This window comes from Sinohyriopsis cumingii, chromosome 3, assembly GCF_028554795.1.
Source record: "Sinohyriopsis cumingii isolate HCF-2022 chromosome 3, ASM2855479v2, whole genome shotgun sequence".
Classification (NCBI taxonomy): Eukaryota; Metazoa; Mollusca; class Bivalvia; order Unionida; family Unionidae; genus Sinohyriopsis; species Sinohyriopsis cumingii.
In genome coordinates, this window is record NC_142963.1 from 103,678,871 (window position 1) to 103,693,526 (window position 14,656).

General features: G+C 33.7%; 1 protein-coding gene across 1 annotated transcript in view; it reads right to left on the reverse strand.

Annotated features, from left to right (window-relative positions):
* The window catches only part of LOC149803437 (E3 ubiquitin-protein ligase DCST1-like), a 28,894-nt gene extending 19,869 nt beyond the window's left edge, over positions 1-9,025 (reverse strand). Inside the window, exons 1-7 of the mRNA XM_089953144.1 lie at positions 8,498-9,025; positions 7,231-7,353; positions 6,157-6,360; positions 4,736-4,875; positions 1,652-1,720; positions 1,177-1,345; positions 626-763 (exon numbers count right to left, since the gene is read on the reverse strand). Of these exons, the coding sequence (XP_089809270.1) occupies positions 626-763; positions 1,177-1,345; positions 1,652-1,720; positions 4,736-4,875; positions 6,157-6,360; positions 7,231-7,353; positions 8,498-8,603 (949 nt within the window). The 5' untranslated portion in view covers positions 8,604-9,025. The remainder of the gene's footprint in view (positions 1-625; positions 764-1,176; positions 1,346-1,651; positions 1,721-4,735; positions 4,876-6,156; positions 6,361-7,230; positions 7,354-8,497) is intronic.
* Between the last annotated feature and the right edge of the window lie 5,631 nt (positions 9,026-14,656).

Consider the following 14,656-nt stretch of genomic DNA (forward strand, 5'->3'; position numbering starts at 1 on the left):
TGTCTGATTTCAGTTACAGCACTGACGACAAAGATGGTGATACTATTGCTGACGATTCTTAACTGAATTAGCCAATTTATATACAAGTAATTTTGTTTACCTTCAAACAGACTATATTTCCACACTTGCAATCAATGGTCACGTGTCAATGCAATTGATAAATTTGCATAAAGATAAATGAATACCGGCATTGGCCATCCTACTTGGTGGTTACTGTTATGTTATGTGATTACGAAACGCTAAATGCATTTGTCGCCGCTTAAATTTGTATAATGTAAGGTAACGAAAATTTTAAATTTATAAATGGGCACATAGAAAAATGTTATTAATAATTTTTCCGACTTGTGATATGATTGTTAGTCGTAATGATTGCAGGACTGGTTTTTAACGAATATTCTTTTCGCATCATGAGTAATATTTCTATCAGTTATACTGTCTTGAATGTCATTTTAAATCCACACAATGTCATTACTCGAGGGATCCACAGTAGGTCATTAATTTAATGTTGGTCTCATAATCCAGTTCTATAACCCTATAAGCCGTTAAAGTAAAAATGTCGTTAAAACAAAAAAGAAATACAGTACTCGAATTGTGAAACTGAATGAGACTTAAGGAATAACCTTACATTTGACAAGATTACAAATGATGGTCAGTTTCAGCGGGAGACACAGCAACTCTCCAATTACTGGAATCTTGTCTAGACACCTGTTTTCCAAACCCTGGAAATTTTGTTTGCACCTTTCAACGCCAGCTGTATAAATATCTACCAAAATAAATTCGCATGTGTGTTAAAAATATGGCAACCAATTTTCACGAAGCACGTTTAGATTTTACATTTTTATCAACGACAAAGAAACAACAACTTGTTATTCAACTTATTTTAAAATATTCCATTAATGGCATACTATATGTTTGATTTAGTTTAAGGCTGTATCCGAGAATGGCAAGGAAAGTGTGCTTCTCAATGGCTTTGTCTGACGTTCAACGATCTATGGAGATATAAATTGATTATTGAAATTCTTGTGCACATGGATGTGTTTCTTGCCTGACAAAAAGGCGCAATATCATAAGTCCTCTCTCTCTCTCTCTCTCTCTGGATATGTGTGTGTGTGTGTGTGTGTGTGTGTGTGTGTGTGTGTGTGTGTTGTAATGAACGATAAATCGTTTTCCATTTACCTTCACATCGGAATTCCACCTTCTTTTTGTACTTTTTCTCAACAAACTTGTCCTTGGTTTCCCCCTCATGAACAGAATTTCTCTCATCTATTACCTTGGACCTCTCTTCTCCACTATCTCCATTTTTTGTTTTTTCTTCCAGTTCTTCCGTCTCTTCTTTGCCCTCGATCTAATTTTGAGAAATTATCAAATAATGTTTGGAAAATGAAGTGTCAGTAAATTTCGTCTTGACTAGACTATTGAACTGTGTTTCTTGTTTTTTATTAGAACTCTGGTAAACGTTGTAAAAGATTGAAGGTTTGAAAAGCATATTTGCAAATATAGATTACGAGTGGATCTTGTTTATGAAGACTTTTATTTGTAGGATGAGATTTTTTTGCTCGTGCGGGGAAATGTATATATTGGTTTTCCTGTACGATTGTGTTCCGTTTAAAGCTTTTAGAAGTGGATGTTACATCCGTAAACAGTTTCTCACCTCTTTCCGCATCGGTTTGAAAGCACGTTGAATCTTTTGACCAGCTATATTTATAAAAAATCCTTCCGCCTGTCCAAAAGAAAAAAAAAAGATGATTTCAAAATTGAATTTTGGGTCGTTGGTACAAAATATACACACAGGACTATCAGGACTCTACGTGTATTATGTTACTCTATTAAAACAATAGTGGACGTCTGGTACACTTCACTTACCTCTGAGATTGGTTGGAAAAATGTATTTTTGTATAACAGAAAAAGTTTTATACTTCTGTATATAAAACAAAATTTCGATTTGTGCAAGATAGGATCTGGTCCTTCAATATTTGCTTTGTTATTTCTTGTAACAATTCAAAATGAAAATTTATTTTACCGTACAAGTGAATTTACGTGTAAAAAAATAGTAAAATGTTTTTTTTTAATTAAAAGAAAGTTGATTACGGCTTTATTTTTATATTGAAAATAAGTTGTCATGATTTTACATACTTCCCTACCAGCTAACCAGGTGTATGGGGCATTACCTTAAGATTATTTTCCATCCTGATCTTTACTCATGTTCATTCACACAGACACAAAGCACACACACACACACACACACTCGCACACAAACACGTACGCTCTCATAATATTATACAAAAGAACCAGTACAACACCGTATGTTTTCAGCTTGTGTATGATTTAAAATTGTCGATACTTGCTAAGTTAAGAATATCTTGTGACAAATATTCCTGAACAGTCGATGGTTCGTTTTTCAGTTGAGATAAAGCAAAATAAACATCGTGCCAAAATATATTTTTAATTGTTTTAGAAAATAATTTCAATTTAGTCTTTCCTAATTCTAATAACTCTATACCTCCAAATTTTCCAAATACAATGTTCGTAAACAAGTTTTTGCCATAAACCATCTTCATTTAGTATAAGGCGCCTAGACCAGGAAATTTTTGCATAACACATAAATGAGTGCAAGTGAATCATATTTCATCCCCCTGCTTTACAGGGAGCTATCAGATTATCTATTTTTACCCTCTCACTTTGCCACCCCAAATAAACCTGAAAAATAATGTATTCAATTCATTTTCTATATAGGGTGGAGAACTTGGCACAGCAGCACAAAGATGAATACATTATGGCATAATCAAGGATTTTATCAAAGTAATTTTTCCAGTAAGGGACGAATTCCTTCTTCTCCACCAGCTGAGTTATTTCTTTACTTCCTTCAACTTCGTCAAATAATTATATTGAACGATATCCTCCAAATTCAAAAAGAAATCTAAATAATCCAGTAATCTAAATTTGGCAACTGACCAGTCAATATAAATTTCAGGACATATTTTCTCATTTTAAATTAAATTTCCAATCCAAATAGCTTTTGATTTAAACAAAAAAAAACATTGCAGCGCAGACCTAATACCGATTCAAAGTCATTTAATATCTGCAGGGTTGTCTTCAAAGACAATGGAGAACCGTCCAATAATAAAATGCGTCGTCAGCGTACTGCCCTAGTTTGAACTCTATTTCATTATATAAAATACCTGTAATTTGTGTGTTCTTTTTAGCTCTATTGCAAGAAATTCTATTCCTATTATAAATAAGTAGGGTGCTAAAAGGTGTCCCTGGCGACAACCTCTCTCCAGTTTGAAATTTGGGGACAAATGTCCATTATTAAGGACACAACTTTAGACTTATTGCAGAATACTCTAAACCACTGACAAAAACGATTCTCCAAAGTTAAAAGAATTCAGGGCGTTCTCAAGAAATTCACATTCGACCGAGTCAAAAGATTTATTGAAGTCTATCAGTACGAGAAGATCAGATTCATTTTGTTCCTGCATAAGGTCATACCATATTTTTGTGTTTTCACCAATGAATATCCCTTTCATAAAACCCTTTTGACTGTCACTAACAATAATAGGGAGGACTTTCTTGACCCTAGAAGCAAATGATACCGAATCACTCTCGTAATCTACATTAAGTAGTGAAATTGGTCTCCAATTTTCAATGAATTTTCTGTCTTTATCTTCCTTTGGAATGTAAGTGATAATTCCCTGAGACCGAAATTCAGAAATATGTTGCATATAATTCCCAGTATTTAGATACCTAAAACGAAGGCCAAACAGATCTTTCGTAAAGAATATGTAGACTTCAACAGTAAATCCATCGGAACCAGTGCTAGTTTCATTTTCATATTTTTCAGTGCTAAACCGCATTCCTCGAAAGTTAGCTTACCTTCACATGAACATCTTTCAAAATCTGAAAGTTTTCTATCACGATTAAAAAGTGATTAAGAGTGTGTAAATTATAGTTGTTTTGGCTTTGTATAGTTTTTCATAAAAATCTTTCTGGTGATTTAATATATATTTTTGACCTGTTACCCTTATTCCATCTTCCATAATTAAGTATTTTATTGTTTTGTTTGTGTAAATTTTCTTTTCAAGGTTAAGGAAGTATCTGGAATTTTTTTCACCAGACTCATACCATCTGGCTTTTGATCTTAACATTACACTTTCAACCCATTTTTTCGCTCATTTCTTATAAATCTGCTTATTTTTATTTATTTAGTTCTTTTATAACAGAGGGGTCATTATTTTGATTCACTAAAGTATGTAAGGTCCGTATTTCAGCTTCAAGTTTTCTTAAATTTTGTTTCCCAAGTATTGCCTTAACTTGCGCATAATTAAATGATGCTGATCTATTACCATTTAAGGATTTTAAAAACCAACTGATCATTGCAAGTTAATTTCACCTGAAGTGGGGTTTTCTTATCGCCTGAACAATACATTTCTTCTACTGTGTTAGATATCTTTTACATCTTTTGACTAACTGAATATATTCTTCTTGCTTTAATAGCTTTGAATTGAATTTCCAGGGTTGATTACAGTTTCCGATTTCTCTATAGGACCGTCTTTGTACCCACTTTCGTTTTTAGAGAATACCAGGTTAAAATAAACAGACACATGCATTGAAACAGACCTACTGTTTGTAGGATCGTATCATCTATGAAATATTTATGAAATATGTAGCTTTGCATAAAACTTTTCGAAAGAAACTGATTCATACATCGAAGGAATAATAGTCCGTTGAAACATACCTGCATTTCTTGTAAAACCATAGCAACGGGAGCCAATCGAAATTCTACCCTCGTCCTTGTTTGATTCGCCGCAAGTTCTGCCGCACATGTAAGAGATCGTGTTACGTCCTGTGCATTTTCTATTATGTTTTGAATTGGACCTGTTCATGGAAACAACAGTTGTGTGTGCTAACCACACGTTCAGTATATTAAGGTCTTATATTGTAAAATTATGTAGTGTTATTAGAGGTCAAATATGTAAGTTTATATTTAAGCTTTGCTTTTGAATTTTCCATACAGTGGCGTTGTTAATAGTATTGGACATTTTAAGAAATTTAAACGACTAATGTTATACCTATAGTCATTGATAAATCGAAGGAGAAAAAGGAAAAACAAATATTCACAATTTCTGCAAGGACTTATGGGATTCTAAACGTAACCGATTGTCCTCTAACATAATATTTCTCTGTGTTTTACTTGATTGTTGATTCTCTTATTTCTCCGTCATATATCTATAAAACAATGATTTGATGAAGATATGTGATTGAGGTTCAAATATCTATGCGGTATGAAAGGGTACAACTTTTTTTTTAAATAATCGCCTTCTCTCTCTCTCTCTCTCTCTCTCTCTCTCTCTCTCTCTCTCTCTCTCTCTCTTATAGAATTTATGATGTTCGGATTGCTTGTAGTATTCTTAAGAAATAATATATGAACAGTAGAATTATGCTGGGAAAGCTCTTTGCAATAATTCCCGGTTTTTACATAGTATAAAATGCAGATGCCTATTTTCGTTCGTTCTTCTTTTTCGTTTAGGAAATTTTTAAAAGGAAAATAATAAAAAAATGTTTTGACTGTATGCTGTATAAAATGCTTTCGACCACAACCTTTGACTGTATACAGTATAAAATAATTTCGACCAGAAATTTTGACTTTTTACTGTATAAAATGATTTCGACCACAACTTTGGACTATACTATATAAAATCGGTCATTTTTAATTGAAATGAACTTCTACAATAGAATGACGTCATACATAATGGGAATGAGCCTTTGTCCATGAAAGAAATTCAATCGGTAATTTAGACAATCTAACTTTTCATTAATTTTAACAGTAAATTACGTAAATTCATCAGCAGTAAAATTTACCGGATAAGCGCTAAAAAAAATCTACACATAATGTTCTATAAAAATTATTAATTCTCTCTATAATTGAACTTTAAATCATAGCTAATCAGAGCACGCCTGGACCTAACGATTTGTTTATCACGCTAATAGAATCATCATCGTATTTAACAAAGAAGTCATGTATGACAACAAAGAAAAACCTACATTTGTGTCATATTTTGTTGTATATACTCAACAGGATTTTTATATCTATATTTTCTTAGCAATGAAATAAATTATTTAGTGCTTACAAATTAACTACATATGTACATTAAATACCTGACAGCAAATAAGCGATTGCAAATGTTCCTATGTACGATCTTCCTGTCTTGCTGAAAAAGGTGGGTATGATGAGGAAGACAATGCAGCGCACCTGCACCGAGATGGCGTAACCACCTGCTAGAACAAGGCCCATAACTCCTCCTACAAGCTCCCGTGTCTCTTTCCCCAGCTGGATAGGTTGTATTAATATCAAATACAGAACTGATATATAAAAGAAATGGAATCATAAATATTGCTTATAATTGAAACATCTCTTTAATTTTAAATTTCTGGTTTGTTTAAGTTTTATTTTCGTCATATCGATATCTGGTTATATAATAGTAAAATATAGCAATAACAGTCAAACTGAACCCAGCTCCCAGCACATAATTCCATTCCAGGCTTCAAACGCTAGCTAAAAATGACACTAAACACTGCCCTGTTCGTCTGCAGTAGGAATTGTATAAATTGTATAATAGCGGATATATTTAACCAGTTCTCTCTTACTATTTCATTCGTAAACGTGAATTTGATCTAAAATCTTGTTTGATCAACAATCCTTGAACAACGTTAACAAATGTGACAGCAAAACTGCTATGAAAATGAAACAAATGGACATTTCTAGATCCATTTCAGGGCTATCCTAAAAGAAATGTGTAGAAAATACAAATTCATTATGCATCACTATGACTTTTTTAGGATCGCATTCGATGTTCAGATGTTTACTCCAAAATGCTTTTCTTGTTAAAGAATGTGGTTTCTGTTACGATCTGTGAGTAGCAATCAGTTAACCAATATGCTAATGAAGCAATAGCCTTTGACCCTCATTTTATGTACACCCACCTTTAGGCCCGCCTTTCCGATTGAGGTAATACTAAACCCCATCCCAAACTCGACCCCAGCCCTAACCCTAACCCTAACCCTCAGAACCTTATTCCAATCCTGGTAGCAATATAGCAGCGAAATCTCCCCTAAAATGTGTATTGCTTCGTTAGATCTATAGGAGAGAAATTTTATATATTGCTAAGCCAACTATACAGCATATGACTAAAGACGGCATCGACTGTGCTGTCCAATCTCCTCTGTACTCACCATATGCAACCAAGGCACCAAAGGGGAATCCCAGACACATTTTGAGCATTTTGTACTCCTCTGGGGATGACCGCAGGAAACTGTAGATGGGGTCAACGAAACGCAAGAGGCAGGATATACATTCTTGACATAAAATAGTAAAAACGATTGAGTTCAGTTTGCAGCAATATTTCTTACATAGGCAATTGGCTCTATTATCTGCTATGATCACCCCCCCCCCTTTATTATAATGAGTGTAACTTTTGATGTAGTATAAAACAGAATTGAGGTTAAGTTTTGCAAAGGGTGTTCATCTCTTCTATATTCTCTACGTACTATAAAAAAAAGAAATCTTTAGAGAACTTATTGCAGTTAGTCGTTCTATTGAGGAGGAAGTCTGGTAAGTGTTGTTATAACCAGGCATGTCCTTGATCTTCTGCATGCAAAGTCGTTACCCATCTAGAATAAAACCCCACTACATTCCAGACAGATATATATATATATTCACAATGACCACAAGGAATCAAATACAATCCTAAACTGTCACCCCCAAATGCTCAAATGTCCACAAGTTAAAATATCCGAAACTTTGCTGCGCGAGAAATTTGCATTTTAAGAACAGGAGAGAGGCGAATGTATCTTCTACGATACTGAAACAGTAGATGAATTGACAACTTGCAATTTAATTACTAATACAGGACGTTATTCATTCTGAGTTGCAAATGATAGAATATTTTCTATATTTCATCAATTACTGTGGCAGTTTCTCAAAAAGAAGTCGTGTATTTGCTATCTTAAATGTTTATACGAACTAACGTAACCCAAGAGACGAAACAACCACGCCAATTTTTAACTCGTTGCAATTTTTATTTAATCATATATATACTATACTGATAAGGACTTGACGATCTTTCAGGTTTGACAGGTTAGGTGACTGTCACTACATAGTATGTACTATATGATTGATATGAAATGGTCATATATATATATATATATATATATATATATATATATATATATATATATATATATATATATATATATATATATATATATATAATGATGAATCGTTTATGACCATTTCATATAGTAGTATTGGTCAGCGTTCCATCGGTATTTTGTATGTGTTTTAATCTGACTTACATCTTGCGCTAGAGTAATTAATGATCATATTGGAGGGGAAAAAAGACAGGTATTGCTATGCTTTCATTAAATCGGCACAGCTATAAGATTGAACTTAGTATTCCTTGTATTAAATTATACAGCATGAACAAACACTGCCACTTACTCTCTCTCATCTTCGTATTATTTCTTGATCTTGGCTGTGACTGAGAGGTGTGATCACTGACGGTGGGTTCCTTGTTTTTCTTTGGCTCAGATCGTTTGCTATCCATTGTTAAAGTTGTGTTTTCTTATCTCGATTGCGGCGATGGATTTTCCACACTGAAATTGAAATCTGTGAATTTAGTTTTATATGACTTAGGTACCTAAAGTCAGTACAATAGATCGCTTTCGTAAATCCCCACGTTACACCAACCCAACTCGAACACCCACTCCATCCCCCACAATTGTCTCAAATCCGTTTTACATGTTTCACCAACTCAGCTCGAGCACCAACCCAATCCCCAACAGTTGCCTTAAATCCGTTACGCACCAGCCTTGAATCGAACCCGAACTCCGTCATCAATAGTTGCGATAAATCCGTTACACATATTACTCAAACCTACCTCGAACACCAACTCCACCCCCAACGGTTGCCATACATCTGTTACATATGTTAGACCAACCAAACTCGAGCACCCATTCCATCCCCAACAGTTGCCTCAAATCCGTTACACATATGGTGAGGTTTACTGCGATGAACCTTGGGAAAAACAATATTTTAAAATGGTAATGTGATTGATAATTAGTTTCACATTTAACCTTTGTCCCAGAGTGAGAGCCAAACATACTCTCTTGCACGTGGGTATCATATGGACAAAAAATATATCAAATTTGATGAGTTTCTCCACCCAGCAAAAGGTATAACAATATCAATATTCAATAATCGGTAGAAGATATTGCAAAGTAATATTTATTTCCATTCAGGAGATCCTCGAAACCGATTTTTTCCATTTTTCATGTCAAAGCGTTTCCAGCAATTATATACTTAAATCGAGCAAAATGTGAGAAGTAAATATGTACACGTACATATATGATGTTTTCATAGTATATGAAAATACTATTGGTGCTACCTAAGCTTCGTTTTTATCCCCATTCGACACCGTTCCCTCGTTTTTATTTAGCTGAAATTAACGTTGTCGAATCTGCAAATCGCATAACACAACAATGTTGTCTCACTTATTATGAACGTCGGGTTGGTTTAAGCAAATATGACGGGTTCTGGATGTTTACATTAACGTATGCAAGTGTTTCTATGCTGATTTTAAATTGTATTCGTGATTATAAGAAAACAAGACAAATCTGAGCAAAACTAATGAAGGATAATGATTGAAGTGTATATCTTTTCACCCATATATGCATCGAACGTTTGCAAAGTTAGAGTTTGGAACTATTTCAGAGTTTTCTTGGAAGGCTTCATATATGTTCCTAGACGTTGATTATCTGGTTCTTTTGCGGGATAAAATATGCCTACGAATAAAGACACAGGGAATAATTTACTGAAGTACTACATCTTCATTTTCTCCATGTATGTATGTATGTATGTATGTATGTATGTATGTATGTATGTATGTATGTGTATGTGTGTGTGTGTGTATGTATGTATGTATGTATGTATGTATGTATGTGTGTGTGTGTGCGTGCGTGCGTGCGTGCCTGCATGCATGCATGAGCATGTATGTATGTATGTATGTATGTATGCATGTATGTATGAAGCCTGTGCCAGTCAGAACATTCATTACTTTTCCATGTGTGTGGAATATCTCTGATCCTCTGATAAAGAATCGTAGGTAATCTAAATGATGCTTTATAAAATTGGCCTTGGAGGGAGAATATACGTTTTTTTGATGCGCAGGAAATAGATCCTCCTCACAGAAAGAGGTGAATTAGAAATGACATCAGACGACTCCAGATCTTTACAGTTCACACCCTTTTAGAACATAATTCTGTTATGCTATTTCAGAACATATCGCCTGCCATACCTTTTCAATGGGTCATCGAAACCTTAGTCATAGTCGCAACATATTTGTACGAGAATACATGGACTTGATCCACGTTTCGTTCTCCATTTACATATTCAAAACTATATTAAAAACGGATTTAAAAAAACCTAGACTAGATATGTATATGGCGGCTCAGATGAGCTTCATGTTGACGATTTTGATATATTTTTTGGTCTTTCGAGTCCTACCATGTGACCGATCTCTGCAAGTAAAGACTTTTCCTAATTAGTGTTAAAATCGGCACATTATGCACTAAACCACTGAAGAGAAAAGATCGCAGAAAATGCAGTAAAATCTGAATGTGATGCAGTTGTCAAAATACTGTTTTCTCCCAAGTGGCATTTTAACACATTTACAGGGTTGTGCGAGTAGCTTTAGCATTAATAGGGGAGGTAACCATCTGTGAAGAGTTATCCGACCACGTTTAAATGATGATGAAATATCTGCGCATTGAAATTTTATTGTATTCCTGCAACTTCTGAATAAATAACAAGTCACAGGGAAAGAAATCATTGAAACTACTTATTTCAATAGCATCAAACTAATGCTTTTACTACTACTGGTGATGACGTCAAATTAAACTAGTATGAATAATAACCACTTGCTTGATGGCACTTCAACATAGTCACTAGTTATATTAGAGGTCTTTTTCTTGGATGCGACCGAAAAAGATGAAGACATTTCAGCTGTAGCATTGGTCACCAGCCCTACTTTGGCTTCATGGCTATTTGATGGGAAGCCAAGCCATTCGTTGGCTAGTACGGTCTGTGTCACCCATTTAGTTAGTAGCGTTGTGAAGTACGTAGTAGAAGATATTTAAAAAAAACAAGGAACCTGACTGATGAATTGCAAGAAAATACAGAGAGATTCAGTACTTTCATTAAGATGGAGGATGTTAGTTATCTGCGGTCAAAGTGCAACAGACGTGAGACAGTTGTCAGTGAAACAGAGCCAAGGATTAGGACCACGGCCACCAAAACAAGATAAAAAAAAAAAAAACAAACAATAAAACAACAACAAACAAACAAAAACAAAACAGTGAAACAAAAACGAGCGCCAAAACCGTTGGTTCGCTGGAGGGCACTATAACCATTGACTGAGGTAAATGCACTCAATAACTACAGCAGAGCATATATAGTCACCCATTTAAGGTAAACAAAAGTAAATACATACCAGTTAGGTAGAATGTAGTTAAATAAATTTAGTATCATAGTAGCTTAACGTCAATTTTTTTTAAACAATGGAATATATGATGTCATAATCTCAATTTATACACACTTCCTGAACTTTGAATTGGATATAACAGTCCGCAATGGGGCGCAGTTTTACTTTATTTTCCCCAGACTGGTAGCTTCAAATTCTTTATGCAGATACAGTTTGGGCGGGTAGAGACTATTTATAGGTCTAATTCATATTTCAATATATATAATGAAATGACATCAGCCTTCATTTTATATATAAGTTAAACTGTATTACTAATTTATTAATTTAATTTGCTAGCTGTTTTCCTACGTATACTTTCGACTCGTGTATCGAGCTTTGTTTTATCTATATTTGAGCAAGAGAATGATTGCACAGGAAAGACACTAGAAACAAAAGGTTCAACACCGAAAAGTACTTGAAACTGTTGATTGTACTATATGAAAATGAGGTCTGATGATATCTTTACAAAGAACTTATGCAGACTCTTTCCAAGAAAACCTTAATGTTTTTAGTACACTAAAACTTGGTAACTAAATGTCAATTTAAGAAAAACACAAACATTAATTGCATTTGATTCAAAATGTGCAATGTATCGTATACAATTTATATTTGTGCTGAATTTACATACATAGGTATTATTTCTTCCGAAATTCGGCGATTTATATAAAAAATTATAATAACATTGAACAAGCAAAAACGCATTGCATCTTCTTTATGGAAGAATAAACAATCTGATCATTTCAAGCGATTTAAAGTTATAACTGTTCGATAACATACTGTTACCTGTTTTGCTGTACGGATTTGAAGTTTGGGGGATTCGAAAATCCACATTTCATAATAATTCTTTACATATATAACAAACCTTTGAAGGTTACTTTCCTATATTCAGAACTTGGTAGGAAACCAATTGACACTTATATTAAATATGTCATGATTGTATTTTGGATCTCAGTAATAATTGGAAAATACACACACACACACACACACACACAATATACAATATCATGTTGAGTCATATACATTCCGGCTTTATTTATAAATGGTTTGAACATATTAGAAACATTTTAATTCAGCTAAAAGAATTGATCTGGTCTATCGGCTTTGCACAATCTTTAATTGAAATATTTTACAGGAATGGATCGCAAGATCGAAACCTAAATCGAAATGTATGACTTACCAATTATTCAAACGAGATTAAACTTTGAGAAGTATTCTTGATATCTTTAGAAAGAAAGTTTTATTTGCCTTTGCAAAAATTTAGAACTAGCAACAGCAAACTTCCAATAGCGTCAGGGTGTTGGAAAAATATACCAACATATGATCGAAATTACAGCTTATGCGGTAGGGACCGTGTAGGTGATGAATTTCCCTGTTTGTGTGTCTGTCCTTTCTACTCAAGAGAAAGATGTAAATTCTTATCATACTATTTTTTTTCCTAATCCTAATATAATAAAGTTTGCTAAACTACTTTCCTTCAGAATGTGTGCAACATTAAAAAGTCTTGCTAAATATTTTGACATATTTTCCCAAAAATGATCATGTAATCACCGGCAACACACAGCAAACAAACTGCATCGCTGACTGGATGTGCATTTGAACACACACACACACACACACACACACACACACACACACACACACATATATATATATATATATATATATATATATATATATATATATATATATATATATATATATATATATATATATATATATATATATATATATATATATATATATATATATATATATGTAATTGCGTTTACGTATATATATGTTTATGTTATGTAATATGTATGGGTGGGTATGCGTACATGAGTGTGTGTAATAAGTTGCAAAATTTATTTTCATAATGTACTATTTACATTGCTTTTTACATCATACGATAGTACTGCATACCTCATTTTGTCATTTATTTGTTTGTACGCTATAATGCTAATTGCTTATTTCGATACCAAATGAAGGTTATGTTCTGTTTTGTTCGGCATTTATAAGCCAGGTCCTCATTTCATCACGGCAAAAGGAATACACCGATAAGTGAATACATTACGTGTGAATCTCCATGCTAGAGAATTATTTCAAAATATTTGCTATTATCAAATTCAAATGCAAGCATCTCTCACATTTTGTATAATAGGAAAGGATTTACTTTTTGTTTCGATATCGTTGATTATTAGTCTCAATTTGCAGCGAGTCTGACAAAAGTTTGATATTTCGCTTGTTATGAGGGCTTATAATTAGCCATTAAATACCCATCAATTATTAGAGTATTTTCACACAGAGGCGGAAATTTCCAATCTGGTATTTTTGTACTAGCAGATTTTCGAAAGTGGGGGTGGGGGTACGTGAAAATAGTATCTGCAGCTAACCATCTTACAGTATGTTTCAACAAATGTGTGTGATAAATAACTTTTAACGAATACCGATAAAATTTACACTTAATTCTTCATTATCGCTCAGAGTCTGCTATCGTGTTTATTACAATCGAACTTTGTCATACGCATGGGAGCAGATCTATTACCATCAAACACCAAAATAAACTGAAGAGGTGGCATTGTGATTTGGACAGAGGGTATGAGTTGCTTGTGAACTTGGAACAGTTTTGTTATTTAAAAAAAAGACCGACTGAGGTAAGATATAATATTTTCCGTCTCATATTATGATTTTATAGTCTCTGCAATCACTTCGAAAGATTGTTCCAATTTCAACGCCATATGGTTTGAATTAAATATCTGACTAACCCAGGACGATGTATTCTTATAAAATATTTTACTCATATAAAAATACAAAGCAACATATGTGCTCAAACAGAGTTAAAATCAAACATAAACACTGTGTATACAATTGACATTTTATTGAGACATTATTCAGAACAACACGGATGATATCTAGAAAATGCTTTTCATGGGAGACCATAAATCCTGTAACCCCAATGCACAAGAATTGCAGGACCTAGGCAATCTGAGGAATCTCCAACTCTTCTGAGTTGTTTCGAGATTCCTCATCATAGGCCCAACAAAGCATTTTCTTTATACCCTCACCTTTTCGAATTATTACATTAAATAGTATACACTAAA